Source organism: Musca autumnalis, unplaced genomic scaffold (assembly GCF_047663935.1).
Source record: "Musca autumnalis isolate F117 unplaced genomic scaffold, ASM4766393v1 scaffold_1, whole genome shotgun sequence".
Taxonomy (NCBI): domain Eukaryota; kingdom Metazoa; phylum Arthropoda; class Insecta; order Diptera; family Muscidae; genus Musca; species Musca autumnalis.
Window position 1 is genome coordinate 167,363,238 of NW_027411644.1, and position 23,339 is coordinate 167,386,576.

The 23,339-nt window shown below is 36.9% G+C and overlaps 1 protein-coding gene across 1 annotated transcript in view; it reads right to left on the reverse strand.

Annotated features, from left to right (window-relative positions):
• The window catches only part of Ets98B (DNA-binding protein Ets98B), a 130,168-nt gene extending 108,307 nt beyond the window's left edge, over nt 1–21,861 (reverse strand). Inside the window, exon 1 of the mRNA XM_073958878.1 lies at nt 20,310–21,861. Within this exon, the coding sequence (XP_073814979.1) occupies nt 20,310–20,369 (60 nt within the window). The 5' untranslated portion in view covers nt 20,370–21,861. The remainder of the gene's footprint in view (nt 1–20,309) is intronic.
• Between the last annotated feature and the right edge of the window lie 1,478 nt (nt 21,862–23,339).

The following is a 23,339-nucleotide window of genomic DNA, read 5'->3' on the forward strand; positions in this document are numbered from 1 at the left end:
GTATACCCCCAAAAACGCTAAATACCAAATTTGAGCCACTTGTGGCCACAACCTTCAATATACTGAAAATCGGGAGGTACCATTCTATGGGGGCTATATCAAAACGTGGACCGATACTGCCCATTTGCAATACCAAACATCCTAGGAGTAATAGAAACTTCTATACCAAATTATTATTATTGCAAATACTGTGTCTTGATTTAAACAAACAGACTGACATATTTATGTCGACTTAGAATTTTATATTTATACTTTATAGGGTCTCCGACGAATATTTCGATGTGTTACAAACGGAATGACCAATGTAATTGTACCATCCATATTATGGTGGAGGGTATACAAATGGGTTATATTATCTATTATTGCGAAGTCTCCGTTGTTTTACTACATACGGTGAGATTCTCTACTTAAATTATCAAGCTTTGCTTATGGAAGGTCTCCAACGAAAACGGTTATATTCGTCATTACAATTCAAATCCCAAGAAGTAAAACAATTTTAAGTTAAGTTTATACCCTCTACCATAAAATATTCTGAACTATAATCTAATAATAAGTTTCTTTTCCTGTGCACAATTTAGGTTGAGCAGTTTTTCAACCACGGTTACCCCAAATGCCTTAATTAGGTCAGAAAATGTATCTAAAAATGTCTACAATCGGGCGGTACATTAATATTGGGCTATATCAAAGTGTGGACCTATGTTTTTATTGGAAATGTTTTCTGACCACTGGTAACCTCAAATATCAAATTACAGATAGTTCGGTCAACAAATATAGTTAAATCCTTCCAGGCATCTAAAATCCGGAGATGCCTTTATATGCGGGCTATGCCGAAAAATGGATCTATGCTGACAATTTATCGTAGAGAAGTCTTGTGACTGCAGGGAACCTCAAATTACGGGTAGATAGGTCCAAAAATGTAACTAAAGCCCTCCCAATACCGAAAATCGGTGGGTACCGTTACATAAGGGCTATTCCAAAACATGGACCCATGTTGAAAATTTTTGGCGGAGAAGTTTCGTGACTGCAGGGAACCTCAAAAGTCAAATGTACCAGCCTGTATCCAATTTCGACGTCGGATCCATTGTAGCCGTCGGAATACGAGAAAACAAAAAACACTGCATCTAACACCACATGTTGCTGTTCTCCGACCCGAAAATGCATCGCTCCTGCAATTCAATTTCAATGGTACACGCAACAATGTTGTTAATCGAAATTGTAGACTTAATGACTCGGAAGAATAATGTGGTCGCGCCGATCTAGGAAACAAAGCCCACTGTCACCCGTAGCTTACAACGTTGTGATAATTAAAACATATAGCGAAAAGAATTTTATAAAAATCGAAGCGGAGGACTTGCCTCCCTTATACACCAGTCTGTCCAATACAGACCTATCTACATGCATATGTTCCTACAGCACCCCCGAAAGGATGGTTCAATGATATGGGACCTACTTTTTATCGCCGAGCTCGAACGGTGTGTCTTACGAGACCACTTGTAGAGAAGTTTTTCATGGCTGAAATAGTCAAGAAATGTAAGCCAACATTACACTGAGGGGATTCGCCACTGTCGAAAATTTTGATGTTCTGGTCGAGGATAGAGTTTACCACCACGGGTAGAGTTGGTTAGTGTGTACATTCCGCCAACATTAGTTTGATTTTGTAGAGTAATCATCATCTGGTGCTAGGGGACTTCAATGATCATCATGAACTTTGGCATTCCGTCCCAGCCAATGACCAGAAGGGGACAGCGCTGGCTGAGCAAATTGATAGCTCCACATTTGCACAGTGAACGAAGACACTCATACGAGTATATAAGGAAACACACATCATAATTGTAGCACCCGGTCTTATTTTCCCTTGGCTCAGACCAACTTCCAATCATCATCTCCGTTAAGACTCCACCTTACTTCATAACCTCTTTCCATATAGCTGAAGTGTGCATGTAGCTGACTTCGTCAAGATCATCCATCTCAAGAATATGAAAATAGCCACAGCTAAATCTACTGCCACACTGTTCACCACTTGGACAGCTGAAATGAGGCTCCCATTGAACATATCGACGATGGTGTACTGATTCCGACCACTAACTATCGCAAAATATCGGGTGTACTTGCGATAAGATCTGAAGTAGGAGCAAGTCCTCAAGTTGCTGACCGGCAGCATTTGGGATGCTGACAATGAAACCTTGTTAACCTCTTACAAACAATAGGCCGGTCTGTGGTAAGCTATGCGGCGCCAGCGTGGTATGCAAATGTTAGCCCTACGCAGTGGAAGAATATTCAAACATGCCAGAATACCACCCTGAGGACTGCAAGAGGGTGGCTCCTCATGACATCAGTGGACCATCTTCATGAGGAGACGAAGGTTTTACCGATGCATTAACTCAGCAGTATGTTGTCGATGCAGTACCCGCTTAGGTGTTATCGCTGTGGGCATTCCTGTCCCCCACCCAGGCACGCCAGGAGATATCTCCATGATCTAGAGAGAGGTGCAAAGGTATAAACGGGAACCTCTTGACCAACGAGCCTATCAAGCAGACTTGGATGACATTCGCACAGATGTAGTCGCGCAGACAGTACGGAGATACAGTGTGAATGCCGAACTTAGACAGGAGAACGCCAGCTGCCAAGGCAAACAGTTAAGATCCGAACGATGCAGCCGCTTCAATTCACCTGATAACTGAAATAATACACAATCGAACATATTTGCGTTGATACAACAACAACAGTCGCCCCATTTTAATGTTAGACATCTCACTCTGCAGTGACCCGTTATAAGTCTCACCGTGATTTTCATCGTTAACTTGTCAACTGAGAAGAAGGGAGGTTGTTCTATGACGAGATACCGCAGGCAAGACTGCTTTGGATGTTCTGCTTCCATGTTCTAAGAGCCATCTGTGATGTGCCTTCCCGTGTGGAGATCTCACGAAGTTTACTGATTTAGTAGCACATTGGAGGCCGAACAGTTTCTTCAACTGGTGGGTCGATAGACTTACAGCCACCTCGAGCTAGTTCATCTGCTAATTCGTTTCCCATTATATTACTATGACCCGGAACCCAACAAAGTTTAACGATGTTGGGTAAATCATGCGGAGCTTGAGAGCCTTGATGGTCGCTTGACTATCGAAGTACACGGTCTTTTAAGATTACCTACCAGCCCTTTCACCAATTCTGCCTGGTACCAAGAATCTCTGCCTGAATGACGCTACAACATTCGTTAAGCTAATATGAGTGTTTTAAGCTAATATGAGTGGGTTCTCGCAGTAACCGCCGGTGCAGCGGCAATTGTGCAATTTTATAGTTTGATTTTTTTACTTTCGCAACGCTAGATCAATGATTTCGTCCAGTGTGCGTCAGTGCCTCCTTCCATCTTCGACCCACCTGTGTATATTGCCAGACCGTCCAGAGGAGAAAAACCTTCAGCCCATGTGTCGCTATTGGCGATTATATATATGCATGTACTTATTACATGCTATCTACACCATCAGCATAAGCAAGTAACATGTGGTTCTTGGTGTAGATTGTGTCATTACTTTTAACGCTTGCCTCTAGTATAACCTTTTCCAGCAGGATGCTGAACAGATCACACGAAAGGCTGTCTCCTTTCCTGAAACCTCTTTTGGTACAAAACTCTTCGGAAAGGCTCTTTCCTATTTTAATTGAGGATCGAGAGTCAGTTAAAGTCATTTTACAAAGCCGAATGAGCTTTTCGGGGATACCAAATTCAGACATGGCTTGGAATGGCTTTGAACGTAGGGGGCTGTAGAAGACTGCTTTATAATAGACAAAAATTGGGTATATTGGGTCTTCTCCAGGATTTCAGGTAAATATCTGGTCAATGGTGAACTGTGGTCCAATTATTTCGTTGACCATAGACTTTAGTCGTTCGCACAATATCCCTGACACTATCTTGTAAGCAATAGGGAGAAGACTTATGCCCCTATAGTTGGAGCATACAGTGTTATCTCCTTTCTTGTGGACGGGACACAGGATGCTCAGGTTCCAATCGACTGGTACGCGTTCTTTGTGCCAGATGGTGCTAACTAGCTGATACATACACCTTATCAGCGTGTCGCCCTCGGTTTTGAACAGCTCGGCTGGTAGGCCATCGTTCTGCTGCCTTATTATTCTTCAGCCGGTTTATTGTTGTCTTATTGGATCCAAATAATACTAAATTACTGCTATATCTGTAGGATAATGTCGACAAACCCTGAAAATACTGCAAACGGAGATGTACCCTCCGGTGGGGCCTATTTCAAAACGTGGACCTGTACTAACAAAATTCTGGGGAAAAGTTTGTAGCGCTAAAGAAGACTAATTACTAAGTTGCAGCCATTTCGGTGTGATAATTAAGCTAAAGCCTTGAAAATACCAAAAATCGGGAGGTACCGTTCTATGAGGGCCTATATCAAAACGTGAAACTGTACTGATAAATTTAGATGTTAGATATCTCTCTTCATCTCTCTTCAGCTGGTCGACTGAGAAGAAGGGAGGTTGTTCTATGACGAGATACCACAGGCCAGATTGTGCATTCTCGCTGTAGATCTCACGAAGTTTACTGGTTTACCGAACAGTTTCATCAACTGGTGGGTCGATAGACTTACAGTCAACCCGGAACCCAACAAAGTTTAACGATATTGCGTAAATCATGTGGAGCTTTCCTGCTGTCAAGGATAGCTCGAGCGTTAATGGTCTGTGACTTGAGAACCTTGTGGTCGCTTGACTATCGATGTGCACGATGTAGTCACCGGTCCTGTAAGACTATCTTTAAGCCCTTTCACCAATTTTGTCTGGTAGCAAGAGTATTTGCCTGAATGACGCTACAGATATCGTTAAGCTTGTATGAGTGTTTGATTAGTGGGTTCGCGCAGTAAACGCTGGTGCAGCGGCAATTGCGCAATTTTATAGTTTAATTTTTTTACTTTCGCAACGCTAGATCAATGATTTCGTCCAGTGTGCGTCAGTGCCTCCTTCCATCTTCGACCCACCTGTGTATTTTGCCAGACCGTCCAGAGGAGAAAAACCTTCAGCCCATGTGTCCTTATTGGCGATTATTCAGATAAAGTCTGTGTTCCTCAACGTTAGTTTATCTGCGCCCATGCTCTATGTATAACATAAATAACATACAATCACGCTTTTACAAAGTAGTTTTAAGCTTAAATGAGATTACTTGTTGCAGTTGTTTTTGTTGGTTTGAGATGTTGTACGCAAAGTGTCAGGTATGCAATCTCATTGTAACTACTAACCCACTGTTACTTTTATGCTGTTTGTTGTTGTTTGTTTAGGTGCCTGATGTGCGTAGTTGATATGTGAATGAGTATGTCATGTTTAGGTAGCTGCGGCTGCTGCAACATAACATGTGCATCATCTGCCTGCCGGTAAGTTGGCCTACCAGATGCATGCTGCCCTGCCTCCTTCTTTCTACATGCTCGTTCATATGGATGCCCGCTGTGCTTGCCTCATTATTTAAGTAGCATTTTGTTGTGTTGTTTGGTTTAAACGATGGTGGTGGAATCCATGCAATATGGCCATAATAAAATAAATACTGGCAATTTTAGCAATTATTCGAATACATTCACGTTAAATGTTGCTGTGCGTTCATTTACTTCAAAATGCAGTCACTCAGTCATTCGTCCATATTGCAGGTATGGATGTTTGTTTGACAGTTTATGATGATGTGTTTCAAAAGGAAATGATATTTTTCCAATGACATAAATACTTTTTCTTAACACATTTCATCGTTGACTTCTGATTCTCCTTCAACGAGAAACAAACAGCCAAACAGATTTGATCAAGTGCTGTTAATGTGCGTTGACCACTGACTTGACTTAAATACTTATTTCATTCATTACTGTTTTTGTATTGTCTGTGAACGGAAAAGTTGTCTAATAATGTTTCTTAATATATGTATGTACATGAATGTATGTATATTTGTAGTATGTATGTGTAATATTAAAACCAGTGACTGTAAGTGATCTATTTAAGGCTAAATGAAAGAAAGTTCTAGCTGAGAGTAAAATATGTACATGTAACATACCAGAGCGAACTTTCTAACGTGTAAGAGTTCTTTTATTGTAAATATGTATAAATATTTTAAAATATGAGCTATGTGAGATTACAATTTAATGAAAAGTTCTCCTTCTCGAATACTTCGAAGCAAACATAGTCCCATAGAAATCCCACGAACGAATTGGGATAAATTCAGAACCCTGTCGATTTCAAAACTGTCTGAGAACTATTTGTGGTATTCACACGTGCCCGGACATAACTCCCACGGACACAACTCCCAAAATAATTTTGGGCGTTATGTCCGCTTTGATTTGCGGACATAACTCCCAACGAAATTTGGAATGCGGGCATAACTCCCAAAGTTTTTTTTTTAAATTCAAAATTATTTTTATGCTTAAGTTAATAAATTATGAAATACAGACTATGGTATTCGACGAAAACATTTCGTACAAATAGTAAGGAAAGGTCAGTAGTTTTTTCCCATATGTAGGCTACTTTGCGAAATATATGTATATGTCCTCAAGGAATTAAAATATCGACCAAAAATAAAATTATTATATTTTTCATGCAAAAGTAATGGTCAATTTCACCCGCTTAAGAATATCAGATCACCATTCAAAATTGTAGGCATCTTTTACGACCTATACTCTTACCCGGTGCGAAAATTCGTGACTATTGATGTATAATTGCGACTTCTAGCGAGTTTATTATTACACTACAAACAAATAACGGAATATATTAGGCTGTAACTCTGTTATCTGACATCAATTGAAAGGTCAAGCGTTCCGCTTTCAAGTATATCTCACTTGTCCGGAATGTCACTCCCAGGAATTAAGATATAGCTGTATATATGAAAATTTTGGTTTTTTTATTATAAAATAAATATTATCGGTGCGGAAACTTTTTTGGCGTACAGAAATAAGGCCCCATGAAATAACACCCCAAATTGAAAATTAAAATAGGTCCCAAACAGGTGTATGGAAAACATGTATATGCAAAATGAAAATGGGGTCTATTTCCATTTGTCATTGCGGCCATTTTGCACATGTTTAGGACCCAAATGCAGTCCAAATCGTGCGATTTTTTAAAAAATATTTTCGCCTGCGGCGCTTTTCGGTTTTATAAAACTCTTTGCATTATTTTTAGAAAAACTTGGTAATTTCTAAAATTGTGAAAATATTTTTGTAAAAAATAGCGCGATTTTTCACAAATATTTTCGCCTGTGGCGCTTTCGGTTTTAAAAATATTTGCATACTTTTACCAGATCTTTGTACTTTCTAAATCAATTAAAACAGAATTAGAAAAAATGTAGAGTATACATTGTTTCAATATGTTATAATGCATGTTGCAGAACCTGCAAGAAGCTACTATTTTTTTACTACGAAAACAAATTTTCCGTTATGATATCGAAAAAATAGTAAAAATAAAAAAAGTATAGCCAAAAATTATTACAAACTATTGAATGAACATCTTTCAAACTCCTTTTTGCAAATACACCTCAAATTTGTTGTTTCATTTACATCCCAAATTTATTTGAATAAATATTATGGGGCGTAAATGGATGGTTTGGGGCCTAATTGTATTTTCTGTGTTTGGGGTGCGGAGTTTTTTTTTCTTTTTTTCTCCCATCGGACGCCTCCCCAGGTGGTGGATAGGGGAAAGCTCATCAGATATGACGGGTACCGCAAAAATAAAATATGTGGGGCGAACCAAAAATAAAAGGAAAAGGCAGCGTCTGATCGAGATTCGGCGGCAGCAAACAGCGTCTGTACTCCATTGGAGCGGCTGAAAATTAGATGAAAAACTATAAACCCTTCAGAAGGCCACGGGAAACCACTGAAGTAACTCTCCCATGAAAATCATACAATATGAACAACCAACAAAACACACGGCCCTCAGTCTCCGGCCAATCGAGGGTGCTAAGAATCCCCGGAGGTAAAAACAAGAAAACACTGAACATTGGAACATGGAATGTCCGAAGCTTGTATGAGTCTGGAAAACTTAACAATACTATCAATGAAATGAACAGACTTAACATAGATATATTAGGCGTTAGTGAAACATGGTGGACGGAATGTCACACATTTAAATCCCAAAATGCGTCTATATACTCCTCAGGAAATATGGAAGGGACACACAGAAGAGGTGTAGGTATCATCGTTAGCAAAAATGTTGCTGGCTGTGTTGCTGGATTTGTTCCAATGTCCGATAGGTCAATGATGATAAAAATAAAAGGAAAACCGCTTAACTTAAACATTATTCAAGTATACGCACCCACATGTGATGGAAACACAGACGAGGTCGAAAAATTCTATGACGAAATCAATGAATTGCTAAAAATGACGAAATCACATGAAATTACAATAATTCAAGGCGACTTCAATGCCAAAGTAGGAAGCGAAGAAGTATGCGGTATTACAGGAAGTTTTGGTCTCGGCGAAAGAAATGAAAGGGGTGACAGATTAATACAATTCTGTCAAGAGCATGGAACTACAATCACTAACACACTATTTCAATTACACCCCAGAAGGCTTTATACGTGGAAATCACCACAGGATAACAGAAATAATATAGTGCGTAACCAAATTGACTACATTATGATAAATAAAAGAAATAGGAGCTGCGTGACCAAATGTTCAACTTACCCAGGAGCAGACGTGCCATCGGACCATAACCTTCTGATGTTAAATATCCGAATAAAACTAGCAACAATACGAAAAAAGAAGACTAGGGTAAGAATTAACTGTGAGAAACTCAATGATCCAATGATTAAAAACGAGGTGAAGGATAGCATGAACAAGGAACTAGGAAGGGTCGACATGAACGATTTGGAAAACCTCTGGTATAATGTGAAGGGCACAATATGTAAAATTACTGAAAACTCCCTTGGAAACTGCAATAGAAAAAATAATGAGGAATGGATGACCAATGAAATTTTAGAGCTTCGAGCAGAACGCAGTAAATTCAAAAACATTGATTACGAGAAGTATTGGGAAATCAACAAAGAAATTCGAATAGCAACTCGTGCTGCCAAAAACACACTGTTAAATAGAAAGTGCCAAGAAATTGAACACCTACAGAATGTGCACGATGATTTTAATCTTCACAAAAAATTGAAAGAAGCGGCCGGAATTTATAGGAAAAATATCCCCACAACGCTTATTGATAACAACAACCAGCCAATTTTTGAAACAGAACAAATAAAGAGCCATTGGAAAAAATATATTGAAGAATTGTTTACAGATGAAAGCCGATTAAACAACGAAAATTTTAATATCAATATTGCTGGAAATCCGATAACTGAGTCTGAAGTGGAGCATGCAATTATAACGCTGAAGGACAAAAATCAACAGGACTTGATCAAATACCTTCCGAAGTGTTGAAGCTAATAGATGGACGCAATATACAAATATTAGTAAAACTCTTTAATAATGTATATGATACAGGCCAGTACCCACATGACTGGTTATTATCGACCTTTATAGCAATACCGAAGAAGATGCATGCAAGGAATTGCAGTGAGTACAGACTGATTAGCCTCATGTGCCACATCCTAAAAATTTTTCTAAGAATAATACACAAAAGAATATACCCCATATGTGAAAAGGCTATGGGAGAACCACAATTTGGATTCAAAGAGGGCATGGGGACGAGAGAGGCTTTACTCTCCATGCAGATACTGGTGCAGAAGTGCAGAGATGTCCAGAAAGATGTTTTCCTTTGCTTCATAGATTATGAAAAGGCTTTTGACACAGTTCAACACGACAAGCTAATAGATATATTGAAAGATATTGGAGTTGGGCAGAAGGAAATAAGATGCATTAAAAACTTATACTGGAGTCAAACTGCACGGATTGAAATAAATGGCGAAACTACGGACGAAATTATTATATCAAAAGGAGTAAGACAGGGGTGCATATTGTCTCCTATGCTTTTCAACATCTATTCCCAAAAAATATTTAATGAAGCCGTGGAAAATGAAAGAATAGGTATACAAATACATGGACGAACAATAAATAATATACGATATGCAGATGATACCGTAATAGTAGCTAGCAGTCTACCTGGTTTACAAAGGCTCGTAGATAAACTTACAAGGGTGAGGGAAGCAAATGGCCTAAAAATAAACATTAAAAAAACAAAATACATGGTTGTGAGTAAGAAAAATGACCATTATCACACCACACTAAAAATTAATAATAAAAATATTGAGCGAGTCACTAATTTCACATACCTTGGAGTATTGTTAAATGAAAAATGGGACTCTTCCAAGGAAATCAAACGTCGTATAGAGATGGCCAGAGATACATTTTTCAAAAACAAAACAGTCTTTACAAATCACGATATAAGCCTCTCAACAAAAGTCAGATTCGTGAAATGCTATATCTGGTCCGTACTACTTTACGCAGTTGAGACATGGACCATCAAAATTGCAGATGAGAAAAAACTTGAATCCTTCGAGATATGGGTCTACCGAAGGATTTTAAAGATACCATGGACTGATCATGTAACAAACCAGGACGTATTACGCAGAATGGGTTTAGATAGACAATTGCTACGACATGCCAAAGCTCGGAAAATTGCATATTTGGGACATCTGATGCGAAATGAAAAGTATAAACTCCTGCAAACCATCATAAAGGGCAATATAGAAGGAAAAAGAGGAAGAGGCAGGAGAGAATTGAACTGGCTGAAAAACATACAAGATTGGACAGGCTGCCATGATGAAAGAAGCATGATTTCGGCGGCAAAAAATAGAGAGCTGTTTATGCCTGTATAATATAAAATAAAATAGCATAACACATTTATAATAATATTGTATGATCGCTTATATCCGGATAACGGATTTGCAAATAAAGAAGAAGAAGTGTTTGGGGTGATATTGCATTTGCCAAATGCACCCCAATTTTAAAACTGCATTTTGGTCCCAATGAATATTTTGGGCCATAAATTTAATGTTTTTGATACCAAATTTCCTAGTTTGGGAACATTACAAATGAAAAAAACAGTCCAAAAATTGGGGTCCATTTTCATTTCCGTTTGGGGTGTTATTTCTTAGGGACTTATTTCTCTACGCCACTTTTTTAACGGTAGGGGAAATGTGATAATGTGGTGGTATTTTTGATATTTTCAAAAAAAAACAGAAAATTTATAAACTTAATGTGCAAACTATGATATAGGTTACTTTTGAAGGTGCCGCTCGATTTACATTTTCTGACCTAATGTAGGCATTTGTGGTTTCCGTGGTCATAAGATACCTCCACTTAAAATTGTGAAAGAAAACTAATTATGAAAAGTTCGGCACGGCCGAACATAACAATTTGTTACTTTTTTAATTTTGTTTACTATAGTACAGAATCAAAATTTCATGAATAGACCCTATTACATTGTGAAAACCAAATTTGCAAAAACCAAAAAGAAAAATTACAGCTGATTGTCACTTCTACCTTCTATAAATGTGCTTGGTACAGAACGATTATGTAAATCAATCAGAATCAACCTGAAAATCAAGTATCGTTTTTAAAAAATGGTGGCATATAAAATTTTTTTAAAAATTGGAGCAAGCATAATAAGGTAGCTTGGAACAACGAAACAAAAAAAAATTGTCTAATAGTTGTCACATTGGGTCATTTAGCGACGACACTCTCACTCACATTGAAGGGTTATCAAAAATGAATTGAACATATTCATTCATCAACAGCACACGTTTCTAGCAATTGTCTGCTAGACATTGTATTCGAAAATCACACAATTTTCAAAATTTGTCTCCACTCTCATAACTTACAAGCTAGCATTAACCATAAAAACAAGCCTCCTCAAATCACAATTGATAACACCAAGACAAGTCTAATATGGGGTTATCGCTAAAAATACACAGTCGCATAGAGTCATTTATACGACTGAAAGATGAGAAGATGGGGGAGCGCAACTTTGTTAGGATGATTGTTTGTACAACATAAAATGTGATCGCATTTCTAATAAAAAGAGAAAAATGAGATTAAATACCAAACAAACATCGTCAAAATATTCCAACAAGTTCGTATAGAATATACTACGAGTACATTCTTGGTTAAAGTAAAAATAGAAAATCTAAGAAGATGATATAGCAAAGAAAAAAAAAACAAAATGCTCCAAAGAAATTAATTGCGTTTTCAGAATTAATTTCTGCAAGAGAAAATAGATAATTAGAACAATCAGCCATTTAGTGCTAGGCACTAACTATGATGGCATTGTTGCTGTTGTTGTCTTTTTTTCTGCCATATTTGTTTGTAAGTATGTTTTGATGTTTGCAATAGAAAACAAAGTGTTACCGACATAGCCATGTAGGATATACTAGCAGCAATAGCCACTGGGTATTGAATTATGTGCCATGGCACAGTGTCCGATTTTCCGAAAACTCTAAAATTGAATGGATTTTGAACCAACCTTTGGTCTTTAAGGGGTCTTTTTGGTTCCTTCTCCTATAAAATGTGATCTTATCGGATCAAAATATTCTACAAATTTGTTCGCCATCAATTTTTACTATGGGTCCTAGAATACACCAATACTCTATACCTTACCTAAACTCCAGAAATATGCAAAATTATAAACACATTTTAGGGTTAAGGGCGTACTTCATGTGAGTTTTGGCAAAATTGTCATACAAAGCATCATTTTAGAAGAATGCGGTCAAAGACAAAAATGTTCTCTGCTAAATTTCACTATAACTTACTAAAGAAAAGAAATCTCTATTTGCATTACATACCAAGAAAATATCGGTATCAATTTTGCCAAAAAACCAAGAAACTAAAATAGGGTTGCAAGCTTCCACCATTTCTACAGTTTTGGAAATATTTGAGTTAAGATCACTTGGAATCCTTGCACTTTAGGTGTATAATGTCTTTGGTAACTATACTGAAAAGAATGCGAGGAATATTTTTCTTAAAAAATTAACCCTCGTGCGAGTCATAAAAGGGATCCTTTTGGTCCCTTTTTCCACAAATCTTTAAAATCTCCTATAAAATGTGATCGGATCAGACCAAAATATTCTAGAAATTTGTTCGCCATAAAATTTTACTATAGATCTTAGAATATACCAAAACTCCAAATTATACCCAAACGCCAGAAAGTGACCCTATACTATATTCTGACATTATGAATGAAAGAAAATCTGTACATACCTGCAAGACAAAATATTACATAAAATCAAAAAGTGCAAATATGTGAAGGATGTTTCGATGGAAATTGGTAAAACACCCTTCCTTTTTTACGAAATGATAAATTACACGGCACAACTCGATTTTACTCACAACTATTTTCATAATTTATTGTGAAAATTGATCTTGAAAACAATTAACAAGTACGGACATCAATTATTAAAGAACGCACAATTCATTGGCGACACTGAACATCTTAAATACGTTTCACATACCTTTCATTACAATTACAAAAAGAAAATATTTAATAACCGTCGTTTATTTTGCATATTATCGTAGATTTATAAACAACTTAAATATTAAAAAAAAAAAACAAATTCCAAATAGGGTCACTTCGACCTGCATTTATACCCACTTATTAAACAAGAAATGTATATATTTTTCATAACTAAACGCACTGGGATCCTATAAACAATATCTGACCCTTTTTAGTGTAAATTGATAAATTTTTTTTTTTCGATTTTTGGCCAAGTTTTTTGGGAAATCGGACACTGTGCATGGATATGATTTTAACTTAAAATCTTCTCTTGTACTTAATTGGTCAAAATTATACCTTAGGCCCCACCAAGGAAACATCAAGAAAAGTCAAGGAAACTGAAAGCTAAGAATTCTGACCCGACACTAGAGCTGGCAAAAAATCGATGGCACTATCGATTATATCGATTATTTTTTAAAGAATCAATATCGACAAATAGTTTTGTTTATCGATATTATCGGATTTAAAACCCCTAACCTAAAATTCATTGAAATAATTGGACATTTCGCGGCTTTTCGGTTTTGTGGATGTGAGAAAGTAAGTCCTTATAGTCCGGTCAAAAGAGACATGCGTATAAGGGGGAAATAGCAAAAATTCCCACAAAGCTGAATTTTGGTGGAGAGCTAGGGTTGGCCATTAAAAGCAACGTCCTAAAAGTCCCCATCGATCCCATGTGTGCAAAACAAGTTATTCGGGGTCAAAGGTCATTTTTGGAGGCATTATTCAGTTTTTTTTAATTTTTCTCAAAAACGGTAAGACTTAGCAAAATCCGGGTAAAGTAAAAGTTGTAGATTCAATAATTGTCTACAAGAGTGGTCTTTATGATTCTTAAAAAAGTCTTACCATTTTCGAGATATCGCGATCTAAATGTCAAATAAAAAATTAGCCGCGTAAGTACATTGTGAGGCGAACCGGTTAAAGTAACGACACTATGTGTTAGACACTTCCGTAAGCTTTCAAACTATATCCACTTTGCAGTAATCGGTCCAGTATAACCGGGTCTAACCCGGTTTTTAAATTTGGCCTTTCTGGTCGAATAACCGGCAAACCGGATCCGCAACCGTTGAAAATTATACATTTCCGTATTCAGCGCAACAATCCCTACCTTCGGACAAAACTTGAAAAAAATCGGAGAGTTTTCGTTGGGGTCGTTCCCGTTGGGCTTTCGATTATACATTTGGGTTAAATGGGCTATTTTTGCATAAAATGACTCTAACATTGAATAACTCTACTAAACACGCTCCGATTTTGTTGGAATTTTTTTAGAAGACAGCTATAATTTCGCTCTTCAAGAAAATATATATTTTTTGGGGGACAGACCCGATTACTTCGCTTATTTTAGCCGGTTCGTCTGAATATGTGCATATTTCCCTTATAAGTGCATAAAAATCATGTGTTTCTTAGAACAGCTATATCTCAAGAATGGTTCCTTCTAGGAAAAAAATTATAAGGTCAAACTTGTAGATAATTTTTCTGTCTACAATATTTACTTTAGTCACTTTTTGATTAGATCAACCGTTTTCAAAAAATAAATCCGAAAACCTAAATTTTTATTAATTAAAATTATTAATTAAAAGCAATTGTTTTTTCTCCTTTATATTTCTGTAACTACTTGTGCAAAATGTCAACAAAAACAGAGACATTTCAGCCGTTTGCATTTCCAAATTAATGGTGATGACAAATAAACGATAATATCGGTAGCAATTGATTTTTTTTTTTAAATTAAATATTTTTTAAAATAAAATTAAAACATCTTATGTTGGGAATATCGAGAGTTTTTCAACTCTACCCGACAACGGCCCTACTTTAGGGCATACGATTCCTACCAACATCAATCTTAACCAAAAAACGAGGTGAAGAAAGTCAGGTCGACGGAGGACTTCAGAACTTCAGGCCATTTACTTCCTCTAGAACGCGCGTTACTTGTTAGATTACTACCTTTAACGGGCTTTAACGGCAGCTCCCCAGGTGACACCACGGAGAGGTCAGTGCCCACATTAAGATAAGCAGAAACCAAGGTAAGTCATGGGTACCTCCCGATTTTTGGTACTTTTACAACATTAACTAAATTTTTATCGAAATAGTGGTAATTTGGCAAACTTTCTACACCAAAAATGATCTCCCGACTTTCGGTATTTTTAGAATTTTAGGTAATTTTTTTTATCGAACTACCAGTTATTTGAAATTTAAGGTTTCCAATAGTCACAAAATTTCTTCACTAAAAATTGTCAACATAGGTCCATGTTTTGTTATAGTCCCATATTTTTTGCTAGATTTTTTTTTGATTAAAATAGCCGCAATTTAATATTTGTGTTTCCCAAAATCCGCAAAATTTCTACACCAAAAATGTTTTGTATAGCCCGCATGTAAAATGGTATTTTATGGATTTTAGCTATAATTTTTAATTGAACTAGCTGTACTTTGACATTTGAAGTTCCCAATGGGCTCAAAACTTCTACACTAAGAAATATCAACATAGGTCCATGTTATGGTATAGCCCCATATAATGGTATCTTTCGATTTTTGGAAAATTGAGCATTTTAGCTTGCAGTAATTTGCTATTTGAGGTTCCCTGTGGTTACAAAACTTCACCGCCAAAAATTGTCAACATATGTCCAAGTTTAGGCATAGACCTTTTATAACGGTCCCGGTCGATTTGCTATATGTTAGCGAATTAGCTATAATCTGGCATTTCAAGTTTGTAGTGGTCATAAAAAGTCTCCAGCAAAAATTGTGGACATTGGTCCATGTTTTGGAATAGCCGCCATATATCGGTACAGGCTGACTTTAAGTATTTCGACGTTTTTAGCTACATGTTTGACCGAATTAGCTACGATTTAACATTAAGAGTTCCTAGTGGTCACAAAACTTCTCCACCAAAACTTTAGAACCTATCTCAGAGTGACCGAATTAGTTAAAATTAGGTGCTTGGGATTCCCAGTGGTCAAAAAATGTCTCCATCTAAAATTGAGGGCTTTTGGAGTTATCGTAACAGAAAAAAGACCTGGCCGAACTTAACTATTTTTTACTTGTTATACCCTCAGCATTTATGCTTTCATACGGACAAAATGTGTCTCATAGAAATAATGGGTTTAGACCCTAAGTATATTTCGACGAAATACGTTTTAGACAATTTGGTGTCGATTTAGCAATGTCCGTTCGTCTGTCTGTCTTTCCGGCTGGAGCGCACGATACTCTTGAACGGATTTACCGATTTGGTCCAAAATTTGGCTTTCGAAATATTATGTCCAAACTTAGTTTAAGTTCGAAGATGGGATGGTCCACTTCCTCGGGTACCTCCCCACAAGAGTTCAATTTTTTTCGCAAAAATTATACGCACGAAATTCTCGAAGGAACTCACCGATTTGGTCCATACTTTGCACAATGCAATTTTTCGAACAGACATAAATTAGGATTGAAAATGGAGTATATCGGTCCACTCCTCTCACACAAATGTTCGGAAAAGTGCATTTTAAGACCTCCTTTCGAATAGTTTTGGCTTTTGTTGTAACAACTTGTATTCGCTGCCCCCATTACGTCGGTATAAGTCTTTTAAAAGACAAGTCCATACTTCCTGGCCCGAAAGCTGTAAAAACCCGCTTTTGCACCATGTGTAGTGGATGGACCGCACAATATCTCTCAAACGAACAAACCGATTCGGTAGTCGTAATATTTTGCGCAAACTTAAATCAAGTTCTAAGATGGACCATATCGGTCCACTCCTTTGGGTAACTCCCCAAAAAAAAAAAAATCAAATCTTTTCGTTAAAATGGTGAGCACGATAACTCTCGCAGTAACCGATCTGGTCCATACTTCCCACATCGTAATATTTCTACAAGACATAGATCAAGTTGAATGTTGACTTACTTTCCTGAGGTTAGCATTTTTACCATTTCTTACCAATTTTAACCTGCAAGGCGTTCATTAACCCCAAAAAATGGTAAAACTGGAAGCAAGTTTTAAAGCTGAGTACACATTGTCAGTTTTGAATGTCGATATTTCGCAATTATCGATAACTGTCAAACCGTCCAGCAACCACAAAACATTTTGCGGTGGCATGATGAATGACAAAAATAAAAGGCCACACTTGCAAGCAACAACAAAGCTGTCATTCAAAACTGACAATGTGTACCCAGCTTAAGAGAGGGGGAACAAAAATGACGTTATCTTCTATCACAGGCTACCAGACAAATTTCTTCGGGTAAAAAATGGTAGAACTGATTTTTCGACATTTGTTTAACGATTATTTGGCAATGAAGAAAAATTATCAAAAAAAATGAAGAAAACTGCTCATGAGAGAGAAATTTTGACGGTTTTCTCTTTTACCAGTTTTACCATTAACAAGTAAAAACGGCGTTAAGTTCGGCCGGGCCGAACTTGTTATACCCCCCTCACGAGTTGTATTGAAGTAAAATGGAATAGTTAGTTTCCTTTCGTGTATGAAGAAGACTTAATACTAAATTTCAGCAATTTCGGTAAAACAATGTGAGGCACCATTCTATGGGGGCTATTTCAAAACGTCGATCTATACCGACAAATTTCTGACGAAAAGTTTTTAGGCTCAAAGAAGACTAAATACCAAATTTCCTATATTTCGGTAAGAGAATGTGGCTAAAACTTAAAAAATACCGAAAATCAAGAAGTACTCTTCTATGGGGATATAGGAAGACGTGGACCTATACTGATAATACTCTTCTGGAATATTTTATATTTCGGTGGAATATTGAGGCCAGAACGTTCAAAATACCGAAAATCGGGAGGTACCGTTCTATGGGGGCTATATGAAGGCATGGACCGATACCGACAAAGTTCTGGGGGAAAGTTTTATACCATCAACGTAGACTAAGTACCAAATTTCAGCCATTTCGGTGTGATAATGAATCTGAAACCTTCAAAATACCGAAATCGGGAGGTACCGTTCTATGGGGGCTATATGAAGGTGTGGACCGATACCGACAAAATTCTGGGGGAAAGTTTTATACCCCCAAAGAAGACAACGTACCAAATTGCAGCCATTTTGGTAGGATAATGAAGCTAAAACCTTAAAAATACCGAAAATCGGGAGGTACCGTTCTATGGGGGCTATATCAAAACGTGGGCCGATATATCCCATTTTCAATACGAACCATCCCGCAAGTAATAAAAACTTCTGTACCAAATTTTGACTCTCTATCTTTAAAATTGCGAGCTGTATCTTGATTTCAACAGACAGACAGACGGACGGACTTACGGACGGACGGACAGATGGACATGGTCAAATCGACATAGAATTTTATGCTGATCAATAATATATATACTTACTCCGACGAATATTTCGATGTGTTACAAACGGAATGACAAATTTAATTATACCCTCCATATGGTGGAGGGTATAAAAAGTAAAGGAAAAATGCCTATATATTTATATATGTCAACTGCTTCGGGTACCTCCCACACAAAATTTCAGAAAAGTGCACCTCCACTCGCATCGTTTTGATTTTTCTTGCAAAAGTTTTCACTCAAGGCCCCTATTACGATGGCACAAGTGTTTTGAGTGGGAAGTCCATTCCTCTTGAGAAAATGACCCGAAAGCTGTTTAACGATTATTTGGTAATGAAGAAAAATTAACAAAAAAATGAAGAAAACTGCTCATGAGAGAGAAATTTTGACAGTTTTCTCTTTTACCAGTTTTACCATTAAAAAAGTAAAGGAAAAAAGCATATATACATATGTATGTATGTTAAGTGCTTTGGGTACCTCCCACACAAAATCTCAGAAAAGTGCACCTCCACTCGCATCGTTTTGATTTTTGTTGCAAAACGTTTCACTCAAGACCCCTATTACGATGGCACAAGTGTTTTGAGTGGGAAGTCCATACCTCTTGAGAAAATGACCCGAAAGCTGTAAAAAAACCCTACGCCAGCAAGTATAGTGTCTGGTGCGCACGACAACTCACGAACCGAAAACTGCATTGGTCTACACTTTGCATATCGTGCTATTTCTTCGAATATTAGCTAAAATATTGGCTAAAATGGTACGAGCGATATCTCATAAATGGAGCCACCGATTTGGTCCAAACTTTAAGGGTATCTTCAAGGATCCTTTGCAAATATTTGGCGAAGGTACTCCTAGTGACTGGGCAAGTTCATGTTTCCTGATATAATGGTCCAAATGTCTAAAATATATGTTGATCAACTGCAATGACTGGTGGGCGCGATATCAATCGAGAGGAATGAATGTCAGTCCATTCCTTTAGGTACCTCCCCTGCAATATTTTTCTCGGCAACTTCATACATAAGTTTTTTTTAGAAATAAGTGTTTCGATTCACACAGGCCGACGAAGCCTACTAATGTATTTTTTTTGGTTTTTGTTAATTTAACTCCGTTTGGACTTCCCACGCGTATAGGGCCCGCTCACAATTGTGGCTTTCAGTAATTAATCGTTGTCCGAAGTGTCCGCGTAATGTTTAGGTTCAATCCTTCTAGTACTTACCCGACCTGAGATTGTATCGTTTTTATTTTTGGGTTCCCATTTACGATATTGTTTTTTAAGCAAAGTACATGCATCCTGACATAAAGGTCCAGAATGTTCAAAAAACCCCTACCAGTCTAAACCTTCATTTATTTAAAGCTTTTTTGGGAAAAATAATTTCTTATTTGATTAATTTTTCATCTTGGTTTAACATACACAACATTTTTAAAGAATATCCAATTTCTTAAGACCATTTTCAAAAAAATAATGGTCTTAAGAAATTGGATATTCTTTAAAAATTTTGTGTATGTTAGACTTCAATAAAATAAGAAGTGTAAGCCCCCAACATCTTCATTCATCTGACAAATGCTATTAAAATACATATCATATCTATACTTACCTTTAAAGAAGAATTTGTAGTTGTTGTTGTAAAAGAGAACATTTTCTCGCCGTTTTCCATTCAAACCAAAAAGGGAATTTCAAATATCTAGTAATGGACCTCAATACCAAAGATGAGCCGGCTGGTATGATGTGCATGCAGCAGCAGCACAATATTCACTTGTTTTTCTTTTCTCTTGGCCAAGTTCTTGCACTAGATTTTCGTTTTTGTTTTGCTACTACGGCTGGCATGTGACATGTATGTATGTCTACACGAATGTAGTTGTATTCTATTTGAGTTAATGCGCTTGCGCGAAAGCAATTCGTTTTCTTTCGTATTGAAATGTGTGTGAAGAAAAACAAATCGACCAGTTTTCATAGAAAAAGAAAACAAAAACTAGATTTTTCCTAGACTTTCAGACGAGACGACTGGCTGCTACATAGATGATTGGCTGGCTGGCTGTCTGATTGATCATTGGATGAGGGGTGTGTGTTGTTGTGCAGGGTAGGTGCATAAATCATTTAACCAAAGGGGATCAGAATCTAAGTGCTTACGAATGTTAATGGTGGCTGGTTTACTGAGGTAGATTCTCCTCTACATTTGCTTATGAGATCACACAGTGAGAATTCTTAGCAGACGTTAGTTAGTTGTAGAAATTAAACATCAGCAACAACAACAACAACAGGTGAGATGGAGGTGTGGAAATTGATGCATTGTTTGTTGTCTCCATTCATTCATGTATTGTGTGCTCGGGAAATTATTAGAAAGATGGCATCAGCATCATCGTCATCAGAACTGATAGATGCAGCGGCAGCAACAGCTTTGGCATTGTCTGCTTTGAGTGGGTTGGGATAATTAGACGTCTGTTGACGAGATATGTAAGCATCAAATTAGCATGACCAGACGCATGCGCAACGTTTTGCTTGTAATGTAGTGTATGGATGTTTTGTGGTGTTGACAACTTCACTTTTGTTTCGAAAAACTGCTTGTGTTCTTTTTCGGTTTACTTTGACAATTATATTGATTTCAGTTCGAAATAACAAATTGTCTTCTATTCGAAAAATATATATAAAGGAATTAATTGAATTAAATTTAGTTCATTTTTTTATTAAATTAACACTCCATAATTAACTGCAATTTGTATTCAAATTAACCTGAAGTTAAATAAAATAAAATTCATTATCCACTAGCCAAGAAATCCAAAAGACGGCACCAATCTTTTGAAGCTATCGTAATATCCATAAGCGCATGCGTCTTCGTTTCACGCGTTCGTTTATTTGTTTGCTTTTTGGTATGAGATAATTTTTTCGTTTGTTTTGAATATTTTTGTTGGCTGAAGTTTTCTTTGATTTTATTTTGGTATTGATTTTTTATTGAATTTTCGTTTTGCTCATTTCTTTTTTGTTTTACTCTTCTTTTTGTTTTTGTTACTGTTTTTGTTTTTTTATTATGTTTTTGTTTTTTTTTCTTAACTAATTTTTTTATTTTGTAATTTAAAATTTCTTATTGAAAATATTCTTCAAATCTCCGCGCTATCTAACCGTTCGCTTTGTATTTTCGCTCATTTATGTTAGCTGAGATTTTGCAGATCTTTACACTTGCCATTTGTGTTTGGTTTGCTTTCGGTTAAAGCTTTTGCACCATGCTCTCATCCATCCATTGGTTCTGCTTGTTGTATGGGGCCCAGTTCGAGAGGCGCAAGAAGGGTTGGCACTCTATCTTGTTTCAGTTGCGAATTGTTTTTTTTTTCATTTCGATTTGTATTGTTTGTTTTGCTTTCAGGCTTTTTGAAGCTGTATTTACCAAACTGGTTCCTCACAATATTTGTTTAAGCTTTAGTTGTGATTTTCTTGTTGTTGTTTTTAATGGAACCCGCCTCTTGTACGCCAATCATTCATTTAGCATGTGTTTGAGCTTTTTGGTAAGCTAAAGACCGGTAGCTTTGTGTTGTTACTTTTGCTATTTGCGAGAAGAATATAAGCCAGGTTATGATCAACAATGATTGAGATAGCCTATGGGCGAAAGCTTTAATACACTCGAATAAAATAATGTCCATAATTCGTCACCTGTGCAGATCATATAAACGTCTATTGAAGCACCGCGATCGTATTTTTATACCCTCAGCATTTATGCTAACGAGGGTATATGGGGATTTCTGAGTGAAATCGGACACTTTTTCAAGATGAGGTTTTTGATTTCCTTTATTATACCCTGTACCACAATGTGGAAAAGGGTATTATAAGTTTGTTTTGGTAAAAATTCATGTAACACCGCGAAATATTCGTCGGAGACCCCCAATGTGGTATACCAATCTTCATATCTCGAAGAGATAAAGCGATTTTGAGATGTGTGTCTGTCCGTCCGTCCGTATGTCCATTATAAATTGTAAACACGCTCCAGGCCGCAATTATGGACCGATCGTCACGAAATTTTGTATGGAGGTCGGGTTCAGATCAGAATAGATACCTATTCTTATTGGTGATGATCGTGAAATATTTAGCAGGTGAAATGGACCAAAAACATAATATTTATCCAATTTTCTAGCGGCTCTGTAGGTCTCAATTATAGTTCTATCAACGCGTAATTTTAAACAAGGTCGAAAAAGATGCCTACAATTTTGAATGATGATCTGATATTCTTTAGCGGGTGAAATGGACCATTACTTTTGTATGAAAAATATACAAATTTTATTTTTGGTCGATATTTTAATTCCTTGAGGACATATATATTTCGCAAAGTAGCCTACATATGGAAAAAAACTACTGACCTTTTCTCTGATGTAAATTGCAATAGTGTTTGCTAGATAACGGGCCTACTGCCTAATATATAATGGGTTCTGTGTAGAGAACCACATTTTTATCCCATGCTACATATTGTCTCTCCAAAAGTTTATGTAACACCACGAAATATTCGTCCTAGACCCCTTATTTGGTATGCCAAAATTCATATCTCGACGAGATAGATCGATTTAGCGATGTGTGTCCGTCCATTAAAAATTGTAAACAAGCTTAAGGCCGCAATTATGGACCGATTGTAACGAATTTTTTAAAG